The sequence below is a fragment of the Euleptes europaea genome, chromosome 7, assembly GCF_029931775.1.
Source record: "Euleptes europaea isolate rEulEur1 chromosome 7, rEulEur1.hap1, whole genome shotgun sequence".
NCBI classification, from domain to species: Eukaryota; Metazoa; Chordata; class Lepidosauria; order Squamata; family Sphaerodactylidae; genus Euleptes; species Euleptes europaea.
Genome location: NC_079318.1, coordinates 10,123,522 through 10,150,808, shown reverse-complemented (window position 1 = coordinate 10,150,808; position 27,287 = coordinate 10,123,522). Strand labels below are relative to the sequence as shown.

Sequence of the window (27,287 nt, the reverse complement as noted above, 5' to 3'; positions counted from 1 at the left end):
GTTTGCAATGGGGCCTTTCCGCCATGTTAGTTTTTTTTTTTTTTTTAATTTACCCCTTTCCCCCTCATGGCGGCTGGGAAGCCTCTGTTGGAGGTGCTGCAGCGGCACCCACGATTGCGCTGTTTGTGTATCTTAACTCTTTCAGACGCTTTAAGGTAACCATGCGTTGCCAGCCAGCTGATCTGTGTGGCCTCAGGCTTTGCAGGTGTCCCAGGCATTGCCCACCGCGTGCCCGTCGGGATCCCCTCGAGAGCTGCCCCAGTCTAACCCAACCTCCCGCTTTGCCTGAGGCGCCGCCCCGCGTCCTCGCGGGTCACGTGGTCCTGCGGAAAGGCAACGCGCCGCTCCCCCTGTCCCCCCCCTCCCCTCCGCGCCCTTTATTCCGTGGCGCCTGCGCACAGCGGCCTCGGTTGCCCGGCGGCGGCGGCGGTTGGGCCTGTGGAGCGCGCCAGGGGGCGGCCGAGCGGCCCCTCCTTCCGGCGGAGGGGGCGGCGCCTGCGTCGGCGCTGGAGGGGGCGGCCCTTCCTGGGGAAGCTGCTGTGCGCAGTCGCGGCGCTGAAGGCGGCTCTCTACCTGCTCCGCAGAGCCTGCCTAGCGATGGCCTGGAAGTCGGGGGGCGCCAGCCACGCCGAGCTCATCCACAACCTCCGCAGTGAGTCCGGGGGGGGGGGCGGGGGTGCGCTGGGCGGAAGGAAGGCAGGCTGGGCGGCCGGGCGGCCCTGACGGCGCTAGGTGTGTTTCCCGCCGGGCCGGGTCTGTGCGTGGCCGGCCGGCCTCTTGTCCCGCGGCTGGGCCCTGTCGTTGTGCGCCGGGCGGGGCGGTGGGCTTCCCCTGGCTGGAGCGGAGGGGCCCCTGCCGGCTGCCTTCCGGGGGGAGAGGGAGGGAGGGGGCGCGCCCGGGCCCCCCGGCCCCCCGGCCCCGCTCCCCTCGGCCCTCCGGCGGCCCAGTGGTTGGGTGCCCCGGCGGCCCCGCGAAGGGCTGCCGCGGCCCTGCGGTTGGTGGCGGGGCCGTTGGCAGAGGCGGTGGCCAGCGCTGGCGGGGTGGCTTCCCGGAGGGGGGGCGGGCGGGAGAGTGGCATCGGCCTCTGGAGGGGCCAGGCCGCGGGGCGCGCGGGGGCCCCGTCCCAGGGCAATGAAGCACAGGGCTCGTCTGTATGTTGCGGAAGACTGCTGCGGGGGGTGGGGGCAGGTTTTTTGGGGGGGGGAGATGTGGTTAACATCTCTGTCGCTAGTGAATGGGCCCGTGGCGCAGAGCGGTCAGCTGCAGGACTGCAGCCCAAGCGCTGCTCACCACCCGAGTTCAGTCCCGACGGAAGTCGGTTGCAGGTCGCCGCAGCCGTCCATCCTTCCGAGGTCGGTGAAAGGAGGACCCAGCTTGCCGGGGGTGAAGGGGAGACGACTGGGGAAGGCCCCGGCAAACCGCCCCGCAAACAAAGTCTGCCTAGGAAACGTCGGGATGTGACGTCGCCCCGTGGGTCCGGAATGACCCAGGTGCTCGCACAGGCGACCGTTACCTTTACCTCGCTAGCAAATCAATACAACCAACAGGATGGGACATTGACATAGGCTTAGGGTTGTGGAACCGACCAGAAATCTTTTTAAAAAACAACAAAACTAGAACAGAAGCAAAGCGTAAGTATCGACATGACACATTACGTGATGCAAAATACTTAGTAGGATCCTACTTACAGCAAGCTATATACGTTCGTATAGACCGCAGTTCCTACTTATCCAAGAACCTCTGTGAAGCATTTTGTACAGTGCTCCCCCATTGCCTGCATGGAAAAGTTCTCTTCAATAATTCAGTTTTGCATAGTTTGAGGAAAACCAAGAGTGTGGGAGTGTTCCTGACCTCAGGCAGGCCATTCCACAAGATGGGGGCCTCAGCAGAGAAGACATGCATATGAGCAGTTGATTTTGCTAATTTTTAGATTAGCACTTGCAGAAAGCCCTGCTCAGATGAGTGAAGTTGTCATGGTGGGACAGGCGGAGAGATGGTTTTGCAAATATGAGGGTCCAAGGCCATGAAGGACTTAGTATGTGACAGCTGATCCTTTAAATTGGGCCTGGTAACTAATGGGCAGCCAGTGGAGTGACTGCAGAATGGGAGTAATATGCATGCTCCATTTAGCTCCTAATAATAGCCGAGCTGTGGTATTTTGCACCAGCTGGAGTTTCTGAATTGATTCTGAGGGGAAACCAATGTACTCTGCATTACAGTAGTCTAGTGTCAGTGTTTCTATGGCATGGATCCCGGCGGCCTGATCAGCTGTACAAAGGTAAGGGGCTGTTTTATGAGCTAGGTTAAGTTGGTAGAAAGAGCAGCTGTTGGACTTGACCAAAAAAAAAATCATAGAGGATATTGTGGCATGCATAGTCAGAACAAACCTGGCCTCTCAGGGTAGCATGACAAGAAGGGTAGAGACCCAGAATAGAACAGTCTTGAAGGACAATAAGAAGAAGACAGAGCGGCAAGAATTATATGTTGGGTGGATTAGAAGCTGTATAACCCATTATCAATAGACACAGTTTGTTGAGGCCCAGGTGAGACTCGCAGGAATGTCCAACTCCACAGAAGTGAAAATATTATTCAAGGATGGGAGTATTGATTGAGGGCCAAAATATATACATAGGTACATGTCTATACCTGAATCAGGCCTGATCGGAGTCATCCAGAAGAAATAACATGCTGTATATACATAGGGGAAGAAAGGTAGTGGAAAATGTATTTTCCTAGATATTTTGTCCTGACATTTTTTTTAATTCCACAATGGAATTTATTTGTAGATGGCGGAAGAAAACGGTTTTAAATGCCTCTTCTTTTGTAGCATTGTAAACCGTTAAGATCCTGTTAAAAAGTTTGCTCTTTTCTCTCTTTAAAGGAGGTGAGGTCTATGACTGCCAGGGTAAAAATGTTTACTGTGGTGGTCCTGTTCACATGGAACAGGCTGCCAGTTGAAGTAAAGGTTGCCTCTGCACTCATCCAATTTAGGTGACAGTATAAGGCTGTGCTGTTTAGGTGGCCTTTTGCTCACTTGGTTTTAATATGTCGGGTTTTTTTGAGCAGCAAGGAGAAACTATAGAACTATAGAAAATAAATAGATTGACTTGGATCCACTGGACCTTTCCCAAGAGTGGAAGGGCTGTTACCTGTGAAGCACAACTTCCTTCCCTTTCTCTCAGCAGTCCTCCCCCCCAAATATTGTTCCTGGGGTATCTTCCATCCCCCAAGAGCAGCATTTTTGGGCGGCATTTAGGGCTTTAGTGGGTGGGAGAAAGTGAGAAATGTGTGTTTCACATGTAGAAATACAAAAAAAACTCAGGTGGATCCAAGCCATTGTTAGAAGCCAGTTAGTAGAGCAACATGGAACACCTCAGCATAATGTTTTAAATAATCGTTTTTAATAAAAGCCACAATGATATGGTAAGTTTAGTTAATAACCAGAACTGCATTTATGGACCAAATAATTTGTTGAAAGCTGTGTTTCAGTCAAAATTATATGTAGATATAAAATTCTATAAGGATAATAATCAGATCCTTATAATGTACACCTTACATAAAAATATAGTTCAGAGGTTAACAGGTTTTCATATGAAAGTTTAGGGTAGGTAAGTGTGGTTCTCATACCTGATACACCCGTTTGCTAATTTGATGACTAAACCAGCTTGACATTACAAGTTTAGCAAGATAATTAAGCAAGTAATGGCAGGTTACAAAGTAGATGTAGGTTTAGATGCCTTTGTTCAAATCCATTGTCACAGTCCTGTGCATTGAGCAAATCATGATGAACAGCTAATTATACTTTCAGTGTTAGTAGACTATTAGAAAACATAAGTAACAGCGCCATCCTAAGCCCATTTAAGTCAACTGGTTTAGAAGGGTCAAACTCCGCTTAGGATGGCACTGTTAGGCTTAGTAATGGTAACACAGCAAGGAACCTGTGTGAGAGGGTGCAGTGGGATTGGTGCACATAGGGGGTGGGAGCAGACACCAAAGTTTTAGCTTCCTCCTACAAAGGGCGCTTTCACACATGCTCTCAATACACTCCCCCCCCATGTGCACCAATCCCACTGCACCCTCTCCATCCTCCCATTACCTTTAGCAAGCCTGGAGATTGTATGTTGTATGGAAAAATTGTATGTTGTAGGGATGTAAACAAAGGCTGGAAGAGAAAGGGGTAAAAGGGGAGGGAAAGAAAGAAAAGGTGATAAAAGATAGAGTAGAAAAGGGGGGAGTGTGAATGGGGTGAAGGAGGACAAAGAGAAGGGATATTGGAAAAGGATAAGGAAGCAAAATGGAAAGTTTGGAGAAGTAGGGCAGCAAGAAAGCAAGTTGGCATCAGGGAACAACACTTTGAAAGTCACTGATAAGCAATTTTTAGTGTGTTACGTGTCAGTATATGACACTAGTATGTAGTTGATTAAACAAATGATTTGATTAAACAAATGATGTACTCCAGAATAGGACTGGAATGTCTTGGCAAAAAAGAAAAGCTTTTCACTAGAACAAAATTCAAGTCCAGTAGCACCTTAAAAACCAACAAATTTTTCCAGGGTATAAGCTTTCATGAGTCAAAGTTCATTCATCAGATACTTCCACAAATGTCTGAGTATGTTCTACTGCTACAGACCAACACCCATGTGAAACTTTTCAAGGGAAAAGGTAATGAAGAAAAAGATTACATGAATTTTTAAATCCTCTCTTTGAAGGGAAAGACCGTAAAATGGGGGACTGAAATGAGGAGATATGCAATGCCTAGTTGCAGCATCTCCCATATAGTTTAATTCTGTACAGACTGGTGATTGTGTGGTGACGACATGTACAGAACACATCTCATCCCTTTTTTAAACAGATAGTTTTAACATTTAGCATATAGTGTTCTGGAGGTCAGTCCATTTGAACAGTATCCTAAAACTATATTGTTCTCACTCAGGAGGGAGGAGGGCATCTTCAGAGTGGGTGTTTTCCTTCCCTTTACTTCGGGAGGCAAGAACCAAACTTCAATTTCCTGTCTCCTGAGGGAAATGCCCCTCTTTCTTCTTCAGTTTTGTTTCCTGCCTTGTTGGGAGAGCAGCCTTATTTAGCAGCTCTCAGCTACTTACCTCGTAGGAAACTAACTTCATATCTATCTTACCTAATCTCATTCTAATACTACATAATCTTATCTGCACTAAATTCAGCCTTTATTTTCTGTTCTGTCCCTCTGCAGAGCTTGCTTAGCTCTCCTTCTTTGGGGATTAAATTTTTCCGCCAAAACAATATGGCGGATCTCCACTCTGATACCTGTATCGCCCCAGGGGATCTGGACCCAGGTCTTCTCACGGCTATGCTGCCAACCCAGGATCAACCCTCCTGTAGTCACTCTAGTGACTCAAAGGGTAAGAACAAAAAGGGGGGAAGCGGAGCAGGCAAACGAAAGTGAGTTGGTTCGACTAACAAAAAAAGTGCCAAGCGCCTGCTAGCTACCACCTGAGTTTCGGCCGCATCGAAAGAAGAGCTGCCGGGAGAACACAGCAGCTGTAGCCGCTTCTCCAGGAAGGAGTGGCCAGAGGACTCCTCTGGCTGTTGGCGTCTTGCCAGTACTTTCTACTTCCCCGTCCTATGGCGTCTCGCCTCCTCTTAACCCCGGCGTAGCTATTGGCGTCTCTCCTCTCAATCCCGGATGGGGGACCTCAGCAACAACGGGTATGGTCATTCCCCCCCTTGAGGCGAGCGGCTAATCCTTAAAAGCCAAGCTCTCCGCCCTGATCAAAGACGCTTTCACTGAAGGCAGTTCACCTCTCCTCCCCCACTCCATTCACGGCGCACAGTCTCATGTCCTTCTCCGGCTCCCGCGGGGGAGGGACAGGCACCCAGCCTTCTGGCCAAGATGGCCTACCAAGGCGGCGTTAAAAGCCCACCCCGAGTCTAACCCACACCACTCAGAGCGCAGCAGCTCTCCTTTTTCTTCTGGGGACGAAGGGAATGATAAGCAAGAGGGCGAATTCTCTTCCGAAGGGGAGGATGTAATTGTGCAGCCCAGGCAAAATAGGCTATTTAACGCAGAGGATTTTCTGCTCCTGCTATCCAAAACTCTAGCAGCCCTTGATCTCTCTGAGGAATCAGAGTCCCAGCCCGCAGAGAAAAAGAAGGGTACAAAGGAGTTCTTCCTCATGCATGACACTCCAGATAAGGTTGTTCCAGTCCCAGATTATTTCTTAACCTTGTTAAGGGCAGAGTGGGACAAACCAAAGGTAACCAAACAATTCCCTATATCTGCGAGAAAGTTTTAGAATTTAGCCAGCAACACCACTGAGCTTCTGAAGGTCCCCCTAGTGGAGAACCCTGTCACTGCCCTCCATTCCTTTGACTTCGTTACTGAGGAAGGCCTAGTTGTAGTCAAAGATCCAGCCAACAGAAAGGCAGAATTGGCATGCAAAAAATCACATGAGGCCTCTGCTTTGGCCATCAGCGCCTCCATTACTTCGGCCTTAATTTCCAGAGCAGCCATAGTTTGGACCAGGAAGCTGGCCCAACTCATTCCTGAAGAAGATAAGAATGCCCTAGAGGGAGTTTCTAGAATTTTAAGGGCAGTATCCTTTTTAGCAGATTCGACCCTAGACATTATGTCCTTTGCAGCTAGAGCCATGGCCACTGCTTCAGCCGCCAGATGAGCCTTATGGCTGCACCCCTGGCAGGCTGAGCACAGATCAAAATCAGTCCTCATGGGCTTCCCGTACCAGGGAAAGAAGCTCTTTGGCATTAAGCTGGATCCCATCCTAGTAGAGACCAAGGATAAGAGAGAGATCCTACCTAAGAGCCTGCACAAGGATGCCAAAGGCTTCTCTTTTAACGTGTCCTTTCGTTCCTACCATACTCTACACCAGTACAGACCAGAGCAGAGAAGAAGCCATTGGAACCCCAACCGTGGTTCCTTTTGCAGGGGAGGACGCTTCACGAAATCTCCCCAATTCTCCAGCTTCCAAAGAGACAAAGGGGACAAGACCACCCGACAATCCAAGCAGTGATGCCATCTTCCAGCCTTTGGAAGGCAGGCTAAGCCTTTACCAACATCAGTGGGTATCCTCCCACCCAGACCTCTGGGTACTGCAACTCATCACTCAAGGCTGTCAAATCGAGTTCAAAAGGACTCTGTCGGATTGCAGGGTAATCTCCCCGGTTTCCAAGAACAAACATAAGCAGCAGAGGATGTCAGAAGCTATTCAACACGACCTGGACATCAAAGCCATCGGAACGCTTATTGGGAATCTATTCAATATTCTTCACAGTGCCCAAAAGAGATGGTGGGTGGCAAGCCATTCTCGACCTAAAACATCTGAACAGGCACATATCCCAAAAGCGTTTCAGAAGGAAACACTGAAGTCCGTCAACGGAGGCCCTGAAATCGGGAGACTATCTCACTTCCATAGATCTGACGGAGGCCTATCTCCACATCTTGATCCACCCACTTCATTGTCGGTTTCTGCTATTTCTCTACCAAGGCCAGCACTTCCAGTACAGGGCACTGCCTTTCGGGTTGCCCTCAGCCCCTCGCATCTTCACCAAGGTGCTGGTGACGCTTGTTGCATTAGTACGCAACCAGGGCATACAGATACATCTGTATTTAGACAACATCCTCATATGTGCCACTTCAAGACCCCAGGGCATCGCGCACACGGACCGCGTTCTGAAGATCCTGGCAGACCACGGGTTCTTGGTGAACTTCAAAAAGAGACACTTGGATCCTTCTCAATGGCTTCGATACTTGGGGGTTTACATAGACACAGCCTTGAACTCCCATCTTGCCAGAGGATAAGATTCACAATATCTGCTCCCTAGCCAAGAACACGATAAGGTCCCCGGTTGCGAAACTCATGTCCCTGGCCAAACTACAGGGTCACATGAACACTTGTATCCCTGCGGTACAATGGGCACGACTTCGAGCCAGACCACTCCAGTGGCTCCTCAGGACCCATCAAAGGGATATACTGCTAAGAAGAGACAGAAGTCTAATCCTTTCCAAGGCAGCCAGGTCCAGCCTCCTGTGGTGGTCCCAACCGCATAACCTATACAAGGGTCTCTAGTACATCCATCCAACTCCAATTCAAATGTTCACGGTTACCTGCCTATCGGGCTGGGGAGCCACCCTTCTTGGCAAACCGGCTCAGGGCTCCTGGAACACTCGCGAGAAGAAAATGAACATCAACACCCTAGAAATCAGGGCAATCCTAAAGGCCTTGCAGCATTTCCAAATGCAACTCCAGGGCGCGGACCTGATGATCAGAACCGACAACGTGGCCGCAAGGCTCACTTAAACAAGCAGGGCAGCTTGAGGTCGTCAGTCCTCCACAGGGAAGCTTCAGCAGTGCTGTTTTGGGCGGAGACCCATCTAACCTCCATCTCAGCAGAATACATCCAAGAAACACTGAATGTCCAGGCGGACTGGCTTAGCAGGCAACACCTCAATGAAGCCGAATGGTCCCTGCATCACGAAGACTTCCATCTTCTCACTCTCCGCTTCGGCAGACTACTGGTAGACCTGTTCACCTCCAGCAGCAACCACCAGATCCCGAGGTATTTCACCAGGTACCAACAGTCCGGAGAGGACGGACGCTCTAGTGTCTCCTTGGCCATCGGGCCTCCTCTACGCATTTCTCCGCTTCCACTCATCCCAAGAGTTCTGAGGAGAATTCGCCTATTAAAAGCATCAGTCATCATGGTAACCCCATATTGGCCTCGGCAACCATGGTTTCCTTCCCTGATAGAGATGTGCACCCAAGACCCCTGGAGACTGCCGGAGAGGCCAGACCTTCTCCAGGTCCGATTTGTCATCCCAGTCCAGGCTGGTACACAATGCAGCCATGGGCATTAAGAGGGGCCGACCTTTATCCCTAGGCTGCAACCCAGAGATAGTTACTACCATCCTTGCTTCTAGGAGACACACTGAATCTATAATACTACCTGGAAAGCCTTTGCTCGCTGGTGCAGGCGTAAACGTCTCAATCCTCTGAAACCTCGCATAACTGGGATTCTGGAGTTCCTTCAGGACAGCCATCAACAAGGGCTCTCCCCTGCCACCCTCCGTAGACAGTTAGCGGCCATTGCCATCATCATGCCTAGAGTTTCAGATTACTCCCTGAGCAAACACCCCCATATTAATGCATTTCTAAGGGTGTTAGCTTGATTTCCCTGCCAGTTAAGCACAGGTTCCCTACCTGGAGCTTGCATACTGTCTTAATGGCACTCACAACCCCCCCTTTGAGCCCCTTAGACAGGTAGGCCTAAAATGGTTAAGGATGAAGATGCTATTTTTAACAGCTGTTACGTCGGCTTGCCGAGTCTCAGAACTAAGGGCCCTGTCAGTTAGGCCAGGTCTGTGTACCTTTCACAAGGATAAGGTCATCCTTATACTAACCCTTCCTTCATACCAAAGTGAAACAGCCAGTTTCACAGGGAGCAGGACGTAGTCCTACCGTCTTTTTGTCCTAATCCTAAGAGCCCAAGGGAAAAGAGCTGGCACTCCCTAGATTTAAGAAGGGTTGAGATTAGGCTCATGCAGAATGTAACTGTTGTGTAGTAATAAAATGCTTTCTTTAAAACCAGAAATATGAGAGTTGGAATGGCTTAGAAATTAAAACTGTCCTCTTTAACTTTTGTATTTTCCCACTCTTTTATCACTTCTATATATGGTGTTTGTTTTGATGTCTAATTTTTGTATCCTGCAATTGCAGCATATTGTCTCTGTTTTTTCCAGCTTATGTTGAGCATGAGTCTTGTCATGATAAGCGAGAATGTCAAGCTGGCCCGTGAATATGCCTTGCTAGGAAATTATGATTCTGCAATGGTCTACTACCAGGGAGTACTTGACCAAATAAACAAATACCTCTCCTCTGTCAAAGATGCATATCTCCAGCAGAAATGGCAACAGGTGAGCTATGCTATTCCCAATGAATTCATTTCATCTATAGCTCTGTTTGTTAAAAAAAAAAAAAAAGGGGGAAAACACTGTAGTAAACAACCAGTCTGATGGTTTTGAGATGTTAACTCTTGATGTGAACATTAGATTTTAGAGGCCTGTTGTGCAGTGACTACATTGGAGATTCGTCTCCTAAATTAAATCATCTTGAAGAGTAGTTGCCCCTAAGAAGTAATGCTGTTGTTTTGGTATGGGGCAGTTCATGCAAACAGACCTTCAAGCTAATTATTATAGGAATTTAAATTTTGCAGGTTTAATTTTCTGAGATGAGATACAGTTATAAAATGTTTGCTTGTGAGTTTTGTTTGTTACATTCTTATCCTTTCAATAATGTATCTGATCTTCGCAAGGAACAAAAACCTATATATTGGTACTCGTGATGGAGCCCCAGAAAAGTTATTTTTTTTTAAATTAAAAAATGTATTAGCTGCCTTTTTTCCTTACAGAGCTCAAGGCTTATTACAACATAGAAAAAATAGATAAAATAAAATATTTCTTTTTTAAAAAAAATAAAAAATCACAATTTAGGACTGCTAGTAAACTTAACCAAATATGGTCCTAAATAAAACTGTCTTCAACTGCCTTCTAAAGATTGAAAGCAAGGTGTGTGTGTGTGTGTATTTATATAATGTAGTTGAATGAAGAGATTCGTCTCCTAAATTAACAAGTTTCTACTGCTGACAGTGTTCATTTGTATTTCATGTTTTCAATCAGGTTAGGCAGGAAATAAGTGTAGAAGCCAAGCATGTGAAGGATATCATGAAAACATTAGAAAGCTTTAAATTAGACAGCACCCCTTTAAAAGCTGCACAGCAAGAATTACCAGCTCATGATGGAGAAGTCTGGTCGTTGCCTGTACCTGCTGAACGTAGGTAAGAAATACTGAGATGGTAAAGTAGATCAGGGGTACACAAACATTACATTAAAAGGATCTGCTAGTTAAATTCCTGTATATGTGAGGCCCATATATTATTTCCAGTCCCAAAGCTGTAAAAGAATGTGCCCTGTCGCTCATGGACACTGCCTGGCAACTCCATGAGAGAATTGCAACCCAGTAGTGTGTCTTTGAATTAAAGTTTCAGTACCTGTGCTAGAAATAATTGGCAAGTTCTTCTGTTGGAAACGAGTTCATGTAAAAATCTATATAGATTCACATGACCTCTGTAGAGGGGGGGAATCTATATTTTGGGGGCCCTAAAATGCATAGGAATTCTTCTCCAACAAATATGTAGCTATTTTAGGACTTAAAAGAAAATGGTTGTGCACGTGATCATATGCAAGAAACTTCTGCTTTTAGATTTTATGATAAATGTAATCACTTCACATATGTTGGTTTTCTTTCGTGTTTTCTAACTAATCAGGTCCTCACCAGGACTGCGGAAACGCCAGTCTGCTCAGTGCAGTGACTGTAGAGGTCATAATAACCGAGCAGGTGCAGCAGCCAGAGCCCCTCATCGTCCCGCCTCCCGAAACGCTAACGATAAAGGCAAAATAGTTCGTGGCCGAGAAAAGAAGGATCCTCAAAATAAAGGAAAAGAGGAAAAAGTAAGTATTGTGAAGATGAAAATTTAGTAATGAGAGTTAAACTGAGAACAGATATGTAAGTTACTTTCCAGAGAGCCTGGAGTTTCTAGTATTTGTAGGTACCAGCTATTTATAATTGGGACTTTAATATAATTTTGATACTGCAAAGTGGTATGTAAGTTTACCTACTACATCATTTGATAAAGTAGATAATATTTCTCCTTTTACAAATATGTAGCCTGAGTGAGTATATAAATCTGCTGGATTCAAATTCAGTCTTTCAAATCCAAGCTATATGGCCTACTCAGGAAACTTTGTAGGCTGGATTTGGGTTTTAAATTGGAGACTGAAGCTCCATGGAAGTTATTTTAGAAAACCTTCCTAAAGAGTAAACCACAGTGGGAGCTGCAAAGTATTCAGTCAATCATGTATGTCTGTAGGATATTTACATTTTATTTAACCTTTGAATGTATTCTGCCACAAATTCTAAGGGACTTACATACAGATAACTTCCATTTTGTGGAGAAAATCATTTAATTCTGTTTGCGAGAAAGCTGAGAAGAAAATCCCTGCTCTCTCCCCCCATACACACACTGCTTTCCCTTTCAGCTAGGGGAAATCGTTTTATCTTGCATAGGCCTGGCAGTTTTCTCTCTGGATAATTCTCTTCTATCCTGAAAAATGGAGTAGGAAAGATATTGATAAAAATTCAGTATTAACTGATTGGTTTCGACATTAACTGATTGGTTTGATTGTGGGATCCTGCATGGCAGGGGGTTGGACTGGATGGCCCTTGTGGTCTCTTCCAACCTTGTGAACTTGTAACAATCTTAATTGAGCAATAGAGAAACAGTGGTAGAAAGTTCAGTGATAAACATTAGTTCTTGTGCACTGATGTCTAGGGACTTGCAAACCAATGTTAGGGAATTTTAATTGCTAAATGTTCTGACATGTAATGACTGGTCTTTTTAGGGTTCAGAACTAGCAAAGGTAGAGAGTGGATCTGTATATTACAAGACACTTACCATGGATTCTAATTCCTCAAGCGCAGTCACATATTTGTAGGACATGAAAGGGGTTGTGTGCTGAGACTTTGCTGGAATGGCAGATAAATTTGTTCTCTCCTGCAGGAATGCAGCTGGGTATTGTTGTTTGCCTGTTTTGTGAGTGAGAGAAATAATACTTGCTGATTGACAAATAATGGGAGGTCTCAGGATCTGCCCTTGTTCTATCTATGGCCCCAATCTGGATGCTTCTAGATCAGGGGTGGGGAACGTCAGGCCCGGGGGCCGTATAAGGCCCGCGAAAGCATTTGGTCTGGCCCTTCGTGGGTCCTGGCAGATCTCTAGCTCAGAAGGATCTAAGACTGGTGATCCGCCGCCTCCCACAGACAGGAATAGCCTCTATTCAAGGCGGATGTGTTTGTTTTGCCGAGAAAAGGAACCTTTTTTCTGCCTTGAAGAAGAGTCATTAGCTATGGAGCTGCTAGGACTGCCCAAGAGTATAGCAGGCTAATTTTAAGTTGATAATTTTGTATGGCCCGCGAATGATATTATAAATATCTAAATGGCCCTTGGCAGAAAAAAGGTTCCCCACCCCTGTTCTAGATAGATAGATAATTTATTTGCGGCACTTAGCCAGTCAACTGGATGCTTCTATGTATGCTCCAAAAGATGGACAGTTTATAATAATTAAAGCCCCTCAAAGCTAGGTGCCACACAACCATTTTATTAAAAGAACAAACTCTGCCTGCAGTGGTCCCAAGCTAAAAATTGCATGGTATGTAGAGTTTAAACCAAAGAACTGGTTTTGTGATAGCTTAGTGTGCTGTAATAGGGAGTATATTATAGAGCAGGGATGGGGAACCTCAGGCCCGCCCCCGAGGACATTTTTTGTGGCCCTCGGGACTTCTGGGGCCCTGCCGCGGAAGTGGGGCGCAGGGCGCCCTCCCCGAGGGTGTTCCTGGGGCCGTGGCTTACAGGGGTACTGCGACGCCCTTTGGACCTCCTTTCGCCGACTGTCGGCTGTTGGTCAGCGGGAGGGGAGGGGGAGGGGCACTTCCCCCAAGGCTGCCCCCAAGGCTGTGGCTTGCAGGAACGCTGCGGCACATTGTAAGCCCCTCTCGCTGCCTGTTGGCTGTTGAGCAGCGGGGGGGGGGAGAGGCCGGCGGCTCCCAGTGGTAGAGCATGCATGCGGGAGCCAATCGGGCTTTGGGGGGGGGCTTTTGCGGAGGCTGGGGGGGAGGGCAGGGAGACTGGGGCCCAGTCACACGGGGCTCCGTGCGCCGCCGGGGGTGTGTGTGAGCGGGGGAGGCTGGGGCCTGGTCGCGCGGGGCCAGCGGGTGTGTGTGGGTGGGAATGCTTTTCTCTCTTCCTCTTTTTCTGTCACTTTCTTTCTCTCCCTCTCTTTCTCCCTCTTTTTCTTTGTCTCCCTCCATCCTTTTCTTTCTTTCCCTTTGTCCTTTTCTTTCTTTCTCCCCCTCTCCATTTCTTTCTCCCTTTCTCTCTCTTTCTCCCTCCCTCCCTTTTCCTCTTTCTCTGTTTTCCTTCCTCCCTTGCTGATCGACTGTGGGCTGCGCCCCCCTGGCACCTCGTTTGCTCGGACCCACCGCTGGCTGCCCTCCCGCCTGGGAGGGGGCGAGCAGGGGAGCCCTGCAGGCCTTCTCTGTGTGGCCTCCCCTGGGGTTACCAACCTCCAGGTGGTGGCTGGAGACCTGGCAACCCTAGCCTCTCCCCCCCCACCGGGAGATCTACACCTGGTGTGGCCCCTGAATGATGTCATAAATGTGCAAATGGCCCTTGGCAGGAAAAAGGTTCCCCACCCGTTAGAGAAAGTGGACTACAAAAGACTTTGTACTTCTTCACACACACTCATGCCAGCCCTTTTCGTGTAACCCAGATAAGCTTTATCATCATCTGTCACATTATATCCCTACTTCGACGACGCTTAGAGTGGTATATGTGTTCTTTCCCAGTTCGTTTTATAGTCTCTACAGTCGTGTGAAATAGGTTAGATTAAGACAGTGACTGATTCCAAACTTCATGGCAGTGTGGGAATTTGAACCCAGCTCTCCCCTGTCCTAGTGTGGCATTCTTGCAGCTACTGCTTTATTAACTCAAAGCTAATAAAGCCTCTAAAATTTGTTTTGATGACTTTATGCATTTTTCATTTTAATGAGAATACTTGTCAGCTAAGAACTTTTTTACAGGCCTGTGTTATTGCCTCCATTTTTATATCGTACAGTGTAATCTGCAATGGAGCCAGGGTCTCTATTTGACAGCAGAAGTGCCAGTGACCTGTTGCTCTTCTAATGGTGCTTCTGTAGGACAGTGTGACTGCAAACTATTTATTATTCATTGCATGTCTCTGATTAGCACAGACCTGTTAGCAAATATTTGTGCTTCTTTGTTGTTGTGTTACCATGAGGAATATATAGGATGCTTCCTTTCTATACAGGGAGCATGTTTTTAAGTAGTTATACAAGGAGAAATAAAAGGGCCACACCACAGGAGCAAAATAGGTAGAAATATATTTTACTACTCAGATAGAAATTCCCTATGCATTTCACCCAAGAGGTTTCTTCAGAAAAATCTGTAGTTCTTGCAGTGGTCCTTCAAAGAAGAGTATAAGTTATCTGAGTAATAAAATATATTTTTACTTATTTTGCACCATTGGCCTTGGCCTTATTTTTTATCTCCTTTAAGTAGTTAGGTGCAATGCCCATTATCTGTCATTAATAAACTTCTTGGAATTTTCATTCTTTTTGCATTGCTTATAAGCTATGTGAACAGCGTACATGCTTACATTGCTTTACAATAATGTACAAGTGTTAAATCAGGGCATGTCAATATTAAATACAAGCAATATTAAAATAATTGTGTGTGTCTGATTTGCACATTTTGTTTGTAATGCAGAGTAAGTCTTCATCTGACATTTCAGAACCTGAGCCAAAGAAATTTGATAGTACTGGGTATGATAAAGACTTAGTAGAGGCTTTGGAAAGAGATATTATTTCTCAGAATCCCAACATTCGATGGTAAGTGTGAGTAAGCTCTCTTTTAAAAAAGATGAGGGTTGTGGGTGTTTCAGTTTGTAAGGACTTTAAGGGGGGGAATTCCTTACACTTTTACGCCTACTGTAAACCTGACTACACTTGCACCCATTTTATATATTTATTTAATTCATTTATACCCCACTGTTCTCTCCAATGGGGATCCAAAGCAACTTACATGATTCTCCTCTCCATTTTATCCTTACAACAACCCAGCAAGGTAGGTTATGCTGAAAGAGTGTGACTGGCACAAGGTCATCCAGCGAGCTTCCATGACACAAGTGGGGATTCAAACCTGGGACTCCCAGATACTAGTCTGACACTCTTAACCACTATACCATGCTGGCTTTCAGTGGACGGGGGAGGGTGGCAGTATGAATAAGTCCAGCATCACCACATCATATCAACCCTGCAGCAACTAACACCAACACAATAGTACACCACTGTTTGGAAGAGCATAGGGCAGGTTTGTGAAAAAGTGCATAATAGTATCCTGGAAAAATCCTCCTTTTAGCTTGCCTGCCTGCCCACATACACATTTGTACACACCCTGACAATATCATTTTGGTAGTGAGCCTACTGTGTAAGCACATTCACTGCATTTTGGACAACTCATAGCTTTCTCTCCCAGTTGAGTTCAGTAAAATCTGTCCTTCTGGTTTGCAGCAGAAACTGGATGTATGCAGTCCTGATTATTTCACCCTTTATAAATATATAGAGGGTTGAATGGTGTATTTCATAGCTGTTTTGCAGATTATGCAGATGCAAACCCAAATTTACCATTGCATATATGCTCGTTAAGAGTTGCAGTTAGTCACACTGTCCTGATGAACTGTCCACTGTTCAACTTAAAATCTTTAAAGATATCAAACCACATTATTAGTCATGCACTTAAAAATGTAATGTGAGGAATGGCTGCAGCTTTCTTAGCTGAAGAAACGAATCTGCAGGAAAGGTAGAGAGCGGGGGAAATGTGCATTTCCACAGTGAAAAACTGGCATAACATTTCATCTACTTACGCCATGCCAGTACTGGAGAGAATGTTGGATAGGTTGACTGATTTGCTTGAGTAACAAATGGATATGGCAAACCTTTCCGTCTCTTTATCAGGGCAGCATACATGGTTCTTTCATCTTCATTTTACACACCAACTCAGTGAGGTCAGTTGGGCTGAAAGAGTGCCTAGCACCACCACTGGAGCTCAGCTTAGGCCCACCCAAGAGCTGCACACACCTGGGAGGCAACTGGCCTAGGCTACACTGGTTTCCTCCTGCACTTCTGACAGCCAGAGCAAGTCCATTCTAGCTCTACAGGGAGGAGCTTGGCTTGAATCCAGCTGCAGGATGTGTGAGACTAAGAAACAACAGGCATAGGCTGTTGTTCCTGTCCTCCACACACACACATACACACCCCATCACTACCAGGGCTTGCTTTGCTCAGGAAGTCTGTGCATGGAACACTTGGCAGCTGGCAGGCTGAGCCTCTCTTCCCCTCTTTGAGGAAATGTGCATGGCCACAAGGCAGAGAAAGGAACATGGCTGTTGCTCCCTCTCTTTTTCTTGTCACCACAAGGAGATAGTACTAGAGGCTAGGTCATCCTTTTTCTCCTCACCACCTGTAAGAGAATCACAATTCACTTTTGGGTCCCCACTCACCATTTGGGAACTCCTGTATAAGACTGGATCAGTAATTTATGTTAAAAAATTTTAACTGGAAGTGTCATCGTAGTTTTATTAATGCCTATTACCTACAGAGCAATGGCAGAACAACATACAAGTGTACCTAGACAGAATGCTTGCTTGTGGGAATTTGTATTTAGAGGTGAAATTGATGGTCTGCTGTTGATGGTCACTAACTATTTCAGTCACAGGAAACCAATTTATATTATTATGGACAAGCCCCAAATACTCTAGGAACCATGAGACTGAATTTTGAACAGAATAGTAATTGTTATGTTTGGTATCATGGTCATACCTTTTTACCATTCTTTTTTTTTAAATTAGGGATGATATAGCTGACTTAGTGGAGGCTAAAAAATTGCTGAAAGAAGCTGTAGTCTTACCCATGTGGATGCCAGAATTCTTTAAGGGGATTAGAAGGCCTTGGAAGGTAAAATATCTCGATCATTTGGAAGTGTTACTGAACTTTTAAGATGTGTCCTAACTGGGGTATATATAAAAAATTATTTCATATTAACATGAAACTTAAATATGGCTAGAATTTCTGTCATATACTTCTAACATTTATTTGTTTAATGGCTAGGATAAAGACATTATTCCTGACTACTACTTTCTATAGTGGTTAGTAAAATCTGGGGCCGTTTTGTAGAAGTAAATATGAAATTTTAACAATTGTTTTTTTAAAAAAGGTTGGATCCAGTGGAAGAACTTATACAATTGACAGTGCAGCTCTTTTCTCATCTTCCTCCTCCCCAAGCAGTCTGTTTCTTGTTTTGAAAACCTGGGGGTCAGGGGACCCTCATGAACAGAATTCATTAACTACTGGGGGAGGGTGGCTGCTGCAGAGAGGAGGGAAAAGCAGATAAAAGCATTGCCTCCTCCTTATTCTGCTGGTGGGTTGTGCTGGCAAAAGAACGCTTCATCAGCATGGTGTAGTGGTTAAGAGCTGTGGTTTGGAGTGGTGGACTCTAATCTGGAGAACCGGGTTTGATTCCTCACACCTCCACATGAGTGACGGACTCTAATCTGGTGAACTGGGTTGGTTTCCCCACTCCTCCACATTAAGCCTGCTGGGTGACCTTGGGCTAGTCACAGCTCTCTTAGAGCTCTTTCAGCCTCACCTACCTCACAGGGCGTTGGTTGTGGGGAGGGGAAGGGAAGGTGATTGTAAGCTGGTTTGATTCTTCCTTAAATGGTAGAGAAAGTCGGCATATAAAAACCAACTCTTCTTCTAATTTCCCCTCCCAACTGCAACCCACCCCCATATTGTATTTTTATGACACCCCAAGGATTTTCAGGACAAGCAGCAGCTTGCTAGGAGAAGGGGAAAGTGGAACAAGACCTGTACTTCATATCATAATGTGAATATTACTGCTGGATCCAACCAGTGTTTTTCTGTAATGAACTATTTTAGTTTTATTTGTGTGTAATTTTGTTTTAGCCATAATAAAATCAAATATACTTTTTAATTTCATTGGTCTGGATAACTACAAATCATGCAAGGGGATGCTGTGTCACTTTAAGAATCTAAAAAATATTCTCTTCCTCTGCTGTTAACTGTTAAAGCTGATGGTGTAGAATACTACAGTTGCTGTCAAATGTATTGTAGGTGTTTTAAAAACTGGCCTTATTTTTTTTATTCTGAACTCTTTTTTTAAAGGGTGTATTGATGGTTGGACCTCCTGGTACTGGAAAAACCCTACTTGCAAAAGCTGTAGCTACTGAATGCAAGACAACTTTTTTCAATATATCGTCATCAACGCTTACTTCAAAATATAGAGGAGAATCTGAAAAACTTGTTCGCCTGCTGTTTGAAATGGTAATTTTAGAACTCATTAGCAATTAATTGAAATCATTTTAGAGGAGTAGTAGGTTACAACTGGCAAATGGTAAAATATCAAGATGTTCTAGAATTCTTGGTTTTATACAAGGTATTTGCAATGTTCCCTAGGGAATGTTCTTACTAATGAATTATCTTAGTTTATGATTATAGGATAACTGTTCACAGTAGTACAGACATAGAAGCATCCCACACTGCAAAGTAACTTTTTTGATTAAACCTGCCCTTCTTGTGTCTGATATGCTGTTTAGCCAGTTAACATGAGATGCATGGCAATACCTGCCCTGGTTGAAAATAGTCAGGATTTTAGTTTACTGAAATTTGCATCTGATAGGTTAAAGGTAAAGGTAGAGGTCCCCTGTGCAAGCACCGGGTCATTCCTGACCCATGGAGTGACGTCACATCCCGACGTTTACTAGGCAGACTTTGTTTACGGGGTGGTTTGCCAGTGCCTTCCCCAGTCATCTTCCCTTTACCCCCAGCAAGCTGGGTACTCATTTTACCGACCTTGGAAGGATGGAATGTCTGAGTCAACCTTGAGCCGGCTACCTGAAACCGACTTCCGTCGGGATTGAACTTTCACTCCAAATTGGATGCTTCCCCCAATACCTTTATGACCCCTCCTCAACATTTTATATAGAATTGTTGTCCAACACTGGGAGTCTTTTGAAGGCACTGCTTACTGCTTAGCAGACAGCTTAATCTGGCAAATTCATTTTGTATTGTATTACAACTTAATGTTCTCTGAACTGGTCTGGAAACTTTAATAATGTTGTTATTCCTTTTTAGTAAAACAAAATACCAGACTTAAACTTAGACTGCAAATTATGTCTGAATAATTACACCTATTATATTATTCCCCAAACAAATTTCTTCAGGCCAAAGACCAATTTTTTTTAATGAAATAGATTCTGCAGTACAGAACAGTGTACATTTCATGAATAAAGCTTAGGATAAATGGATGGATGTTCCTTTATTTTCTCATATCTCCAGGCTCGATTCTATGCTCCAACAACAATATTTATTGATGAGATAGACTCTATCTGTAGCCGCAGAGGAACTTCTGAGGAGCATGAAGCCAGCCGAAGGGTGAAGGCAGAATTACTTGTTCAAATGGATGGTAAATATATTTATTTGTATACTGAATATTAATGTTCAGAGCTATTTGTTTCAGCAATACAAATTATATTTAGGTAGCTTTGTTGATGCCTTACAGTGCATTCCTAAGGAGAGTTACTCCAGTCTAAGCCCATTGAAATTCTTTAGGAATGCACTGTTGATCAAACAGCACATCTGAAAGCAGCCATCAACTACAGGCCACTCTCTCAAAAGTCTGGTGGGTAGAGACTTTTGTCCAGTTGTAAAAGAGGCTTAGGGACATGGCTTGTTGCACTTCCTGAAGAGGGCGTCCCACAACATAAGGCAACTACTGAAATGGCTCTGTTCCTAAAGGATGCTAACTTTGCATTATCAAAAGATGGTACCCAGGACACAGCCTTACTGACAGATGGTAAAGCACAAAGACCTCCAGAATCCAGTTAGGGTTGTAAAAGAAAACCAGTGCACCGTCTTGAATTGAGCCCAGAAAAACATTTGCAACACATAGAGGAGTTCTCCAGCCAAAAAGATCCTAGAGCATTTTGAACAAATTGAAGTTTATGGTTGATCTTCAAGCTCCAGTCCATGTAGAGTGCTTTCCAATAATTCAATATGAAGGTTAGCAAAGCATGAGTGCCAGTGGACAGGGCTGTTTTCCAGTAGTAGGGACAGCTGTGAATCAGTTAAAGCTAAACAAGGGTACTCTGGGCCACAACCACTACTTGGGATTCCAAAAGCAAAGCTTAATCCAGGTTTGAAGTCTTTCTGCAATACAAGTGCCTCTTTCATTGGAGGAAGAGTCACGTCAAGTTGGAGGAGGGCAGGAGAAAGGCTACTTTGAGGCTGGTTGGATCCAGCCAGTGAAAGCTGCTAAGAGATTAAGGAATGTCAGGCAGAGTTACATTCCCCATCTTTCATCTTGTAAAGCAGGGGTGGGGAACCTTTTTCCTGCCAAGGGCCATTTACACATTTATAACATCATTCAGGGGCCATAGCAGGTGTAGATCTCCAGGGGGGGCGGGGGGAGAGGCTAGGGTTACCAGTTCGCCAGCCACCACCTGGAGGTTGGCAACCCCAGGGGAGGCCACACAGAGAAGGCCTGCAGGGCACCCCCGCTTCCCCCTCCCAGGCGGGAGAGCCCAAGCAAACGAGGCGCCAGGAGGACGCAGCCCACAGTTGATCTGCAAGGGAGGAAGGAAAACAGAGAAAGAGGATAAGGGAGGGAGAAAGAGAGAAAGGGAGAAAGAAATGGAGAGAGGGGGAGAAAGAAAGAAAAAGACGGAGGGAAAGAGAAAAGGACGGAGGGAGACAAAGAAAGAGACAGAAAAAGAAGGAGAAAGAGGGAGAGAAAGGAGTGACAGAAAAAGGGAGAAAAGCCTTCCCCACACACACCCGCGCATGCCGGCCCCGCACGCCTGGGCCCCAGCCTCCCCGCCCACACATACACCCGGCGGCGCATGGAGCCCCGCAACCAGGCCCCAGTCTCCATGCCCTCCCCCCCAGAGTCCACAAAAGGCCCCCCCGAAGCCTGATCGGCTCCTGCATGCATGCTCGGACGCCAGGAGCCTCCAGCCTCTTCCCCCCCCCCGCCTCCCTCTCGCAGCTCAACAGCCGACAGGCAGTGAGAGGGGCTTACAATGTAGGGGGCAGCCTTGGGGGACGCATCCCTCCCCTCTCCTCTCGCTGACAAGCAGCCGACAGTCGGCGAGAGGAGGTCAAAGGGCACCGCAGTGCCCCTGTAAACCGTGGCCTCAGGAACACCCTCTGGGAGGGCCGCCCTGCACCCCGCCTCCACGGTAGGGCCCCAGAGCTCCCGAGGGCCACAAAAAATGTCCTCAGGGGCCGCATACGGCCCCCGGGCCTGAGGTTCCCCATCCCTGTTGTAAAGGTCATCAAGGTGGGGGAACAGTTTTCCATCCCAAAATGGACTCAGAAGCCTGCTTTTGTATGCAAATTAATTGTTTGTAGGTGGTAAGCTTTAGTTTTTAGGTTTCTGTGAAATACTAGAATTCATGCTCTGTGGTGAGGCTTCTACTTTAAGGTTTCTGATCCCCTATCTAAAAGAGTCATTCTTTTTGTATTTTGAAAATGAATCTAGCCACATTTTTGTTTTTTTGACTTCTTTCACAACTCTGGAGAGGTTTATTCAGCACCCAGAAGCTGAAGGGCCACTTTCTAAGTTATTTATTTAGGAGATTTCTATTCTACCTATCAGAGTCCTGAGCTGGTTATGCATTTAACAACTGCTGGTCACTTAGGGAAGGTGTGATGTTTGGGTTTGTGGGGAGGGGCTTGCTTTTGTGTGTGTGTATTTCTAATTAAGGCAACATTCAGTGTCTGAATAACATTCTGTTCTTGGAATTAGTGAGCAGTTTGTTTGTAAACCAGGGTTCTCATAAGAGTTTCCCTCCTTATTGAGCTGTCTTAGTTCTGTTCCTGCTTTTTAGAAGTAACAAAAAGTGCATTGAGGGCAGAGTGCCTCAATAGCCGAAGGATACTTCATACAACCACATCTGTTAGACTAGTGACCAGGGGTTACCGCTGCCTGTTTAGAAGCTCAGTGGCATTTAAGATGGTGATAAACAAGTTTGTGTGATGCAGATCTGTTGCTGCTGGAAGTCAGCTTACATTGAAATTAATTGCTTTGGATGACTTAGTGTATTATGAAATTAAACTTGTAAGCCTTTGCTGCTTTTAATTTCTTCTGATTTAGGTGTTGGAGGGGCTTCTGAAAATGACGACCCTTCAAAAATGGTTATGGTACTGGCTGCAACTAACTTTCCATGGGATATTGATGAGGCTTTAAGACGACGGCTGGAGAAGAGAATTTACATTCCTTTACCATCAGGTATAAGATTTTATATCAGGAAAACCCAGCCTCTTAGCATTATAAATTGTAACTGTATCTGCTACATGTGAAGGAGACGGTTTGAGAAATAGTACAATCCATTCAAAACAATGGAATTATTAGTGTGTCCCATAGAGTTTACATGCAAAGTCTCAAAACTGCCGGTAAATTTGGGTTCATATAGCTACTTTAGGATGGCAAAGCGTAAAGTAATGTTTACGGAAACATTTTGTAAAAAAACGCAGCATTTTAATTAAAATTAATAACTACATCATCTAGACCAGGGGTGTCAAACTCATTTGTTCATAGGGCCAGATAAAACATAAATGTCACTTGGTCGGGCCGACTATGTTTACTAAATAAATAAATAAAAACCATACGATGTAATCAGGTACTGGAGATACAAACTTCATAGAAGACACAGGAAAAGTCAATTAATGATTTGGTTGTTACTTAAAACACAAACAAGTTTACAAAAATAATATTTTTACAGTGTTTTATTTACGGTTATTGTTTTAAGTTTGTATTTTAAATAAAAAATAAAGTAAAAAATAGTATCATTAATCGGCTTTGCACATGTCTTCTATAAAGTTAGTATCTCTAGTACCTCGCATTAATTTTTTTTGTACATTTTAAACTGGAGGGATGGTGGCTGCCTTGGCTGGTGAGCTCGCAGTCCTTCCCAGTCCAGAAAGAGAGAGACAGAAAGAGTGAAACAGAGACAGAGGGAAAGAGAAAGGAAGAGAGAAGGAAACAGGGATAAAGAGAGAGTACGAAAGAGAGTGAAAAAGAGGGAAAGACAGAAGGATGAGGAGGGTTGGTGGCTAGGCTTGCAAGGCACTGCTGCAGCCCCGCTCAGCCCAGAAAGGGACTGGGGGGAGGGATTTGCTGGCTGGTTGAGAGAGGCCGGAGCAGCCTTGCTCAGCCTAGAATGGGACCAGGGCCACAGTGGCCCCACTCAGCCTAGAATGGGAAGGGGGGAAATTGGAAAGGCGAGCGGGGCCGCAACCAACCCGCTCAGCCTAGAATGGGAACGGAGTGCTGTGAAGGGGAGCAAGGCTGGAGCAGCCTGGCTGAGTCAAGGGGGGCTGGCTGCCTCGGCTTGCAGGCCAGAGAAAAGCCCTCCGGGGGGTTCATCCAGCCCACGAGCCGCATGTTTGACACCCCTAAAAAAGGTAAAGGTCCCCTGTTCAAGCACCGGGTCATTCCTGACCCATGGGGTGATGTCACATCCTGACATTTACTAGGCAGACTTTGTTTACGAGGTGGTTTGCCAGTGCCTTCCCCAGTCATCTTCCCTTTACCCCCAGCAAGCTGGGTACTCATTTTACCGACCTCGGAAGAATGGAAGGCTGAGTCAAACTTGAGCTGGCTACCTGAAACCAACTTCCGTCGGGATCGAACTCAGGTTGTGAGCAGAGCTTGGACTGCAGTACTGCAGCTTACCACTCTGTGCCACGGGGCTCCTTTGACACCCCTAGACAGTTTAAATATGCCATTATGTATGGACCTGACTTGGTATTTTGTGTACAAAACAACAATAACAAAAAAAATTATGTCTAGCTAAAGGCAGAGAAGAACTTTTAAGGATAAGCCTGCGAGAGCTGGAGCTTGCTGATGACGTTGACCTTGCAACTATAGCACAGAATATGGAAGGCTATTCTGGTGCTGACATTACCAACGTGTGCAGGTATGTTTAAAATGAAACTTTAAAAATGTATAAAAGCCACAGTCCTGAATACAATACTTGAACGTTTCATTTAAATTGGACTTCTGTCAGTCCTAGTACCATCCCTGTAGAAATGTTATATTTGCTATACCATCAGTGTTCAACCAGTGGCTTGCACCAGTGCAACAATTTTCATTCCGATATGATCTCTGCTCCATCTATGCCATATCTTCTTTTTCTGACTTCTCAGCCAATTGTCTTCTCATAATTTTTCTTCTACTTTTCCTCATCTCCATTATTGTTTCTGTATCCATTCATTCCTTCCCCTAGTATTTCTCAACTACACAACTTGAATTCACACAACACTGCCAGCTCAAAAAAACCTCAGAGAAAGTGAAACTTTTACTTTGCCTCTGCTCCTGCCAGTAGAGCTTGCCTGCTATTTATGGCTTTTACTCAAAACACCAGTGATGCCAGGATCTTAAATTCCTGTGTTTTTCCCCTCATACAGTGTTCTCACGATAGGGTTTGGAGACCACAAATCTGGTGCAAACTCAATGGATACATGAGAGAACTATAATCACAGAGGAGAAAGGCTGTGAAAATAATACTCTGCAAGTTGGGTTAGTCATAGGTTTCAAGTCTGTGGGCTACTGCAAAACATTGTTTTGTGTGGTGAAATAGATTCACTGTTATTTTAGCCTAGATCACTTCAAATTCAGCTGCACTAAAGAGCCATCATCAAAAGTGAGCAAAAACAGCACACCTTTTACTTTCAGACAAAAGATTGATGTTTCACTTGCCTGGTGTAAGAATCATATGCTTAGTACAGAGTTATGGAAATGCTTCCTTTCAGTATGTCTGCTTAAAACTGTTGCTGAGGAAGGTTGAACAAATCTAAGGAATATAAATAGAACCTACAAAGGTCAAGAATGTTGTCTTGACGGGTGATTATGCCTAGCTAATTTGGTTTACCTCCAGGAAGACCCACCTGGCTGTAACAGATAATGTCATTGTAAATTACTTCATTAACTTAGTTCACAACATGTACCTGTGTACTTTTTGGCAACCTATCAGTGGAAGTCTTTGCAAGCCTGCACTGAAAGTTTCCTAAATGGATCCATTTGATCTTGTAAGTTATCCAGTTCTCTGCTGCTGTTTCATATTTGTTTAGTACCAGTTTGGCTCTGTATATTTTCACTAAAATCCTCTCTTTTATCTGGGCAGGGATGCTTCACTAATGGCTATGAGGAGACGTATTGAAGGCTTGACACCTGAAGAAATTAGAAATCTTTCCAGAGATGAAATGCACATGCCAACGACAATGGAAGATTTTGAAATGGCTTTAAAGAAAGTTTCCAAGTCAGTCTGTGCTGCGGACATTGAAAAATATGAAAAATGGATACTTGAATTTGGATCATGCTAAGCCTTCCTATCTTAAGAAATCTGCCTTAAGTCTTCAGACAATTCCAGAAGTAATTAAAAAGTAGTACTCCAGGACACTGAGTACTGTTTTTTTTTTTAAGTTTTATAATTGCACAAACAACAATACTTAATAAAGTTTGTTTCTTAACCTGGAGCTCTTCTTCCCCTCCCCGCACCAGTTCCCCTTCATAATGTTATTGAGTGTGTTCTGCAAAACCACTCGCACAAAGGTATTTAAATGCTGGGTAAATTCAGTGGATGCCTTCATTACATAAATGCTTCACTGTAATCAGTGTTTAAGCATAGGGTGCCAGGTTGCATTCAGTAACTACATTTAACTGACTAGGTAGAGCTTTGTATTCTAGAATTGCAGTTAACTAATGAAGAGAGTACTTGTGGAATCTTGCCCTTTATACACAACCTTGGAACACATTTCCTTCCAGAGCTAAATTATACATCTGGTTTCAGCTGCTGAGATACACTGGTTAACAGAATGTAGCCTCTCAAATAAATACATGGTGATGACTTTAAAGTATCAAACAGTTCAAACAACTCTAAGTAACTTCTCTCAACATGTAAAGATTTATTGAAAAGTTGTGATCATACAAATTTGTCTGGAAAACTGCTTTGTAAATTACCATATTAAAGGCATTTGTGCTCTTTGAAAAATTTACACTGTACTGCAGCTTCAAGAAACACAGTTTTAAAAGTGCTTACACCTTTTAGGAGGCCTTGCTTTTACGGACCAAATAAAGTGCTTGTAATGTGAGGTTGCCCTTTGTACAGTAAAAGCATTACACCAACAGCCTATTTATCGTAAGAGCAAAACAGAAGCTCCTCCCCACCATTTCTCCCCCAAGGCACACTTAAGGATATCCAGCTTAAACTAGCTTTGTTTCTGTTACAAATGTGTACAATCCCCCTCACAGAATTCCATTCCATGTTAATAGGGTCTAATAAGCTTAGACTCATTTTCATTACCATGTAGAGCTTAAAGCTGTAACCGTCATACTTACTTGGAAACATGCCCTAGTAGTATCTGTAAAAAATATTGGCAGGGTGAGGCTATTTGGATTAGTATGGCAGGTTTATACAGCCAGTGTGCTTGGGCTGATTAAACTGTATATTGAAAAATTACTTCATAGAAGTTAGAATTTACTGCAGCCATTCTATACGGAACCTGCTGGGCTTTTTGTGT

The 27,287-nt window shown here is 45.0% G+C and overlaps 1 protein-coding gene across 1 annotated transcript; it reads left to right on the top strand.

Annotated features, from left to right (window-relative positions):
• Window positions 1–520: 520 nt before the first annotated feature.
• KATNA1 (katanin catalytic subunit A1) lies at window positions 521–26,137 on the top strand. Its single transcript, XM_056852482.1, has 11 exons — window positions 521–652; window positions 9,734–9,907; window positions 10,670–10,827; window positions 11,317–11,500; window positions 15,394–15,515; window positions 17,534–17,639; window positions 18,870–19,028; window positions 20,043–20,169; window positions 22,861–22,995; window positions 24,559–24,685; window positions 25,892–26,137. Exons 2-11 carry the CDS (start codon window positions 9,737–9,739, stop codon window positions 26,088–26,090), a joined length of 1,488 nt encoding a protein of 495 aa, XP_056708460.1. The 5' UTR covers window positions 521–652; window positions 9,734–9,736; the 3' UTR covers window positions 26,091–26,137.
• Window positions 26,138–27,287: the final 1,150 nt, after the last annotated feature.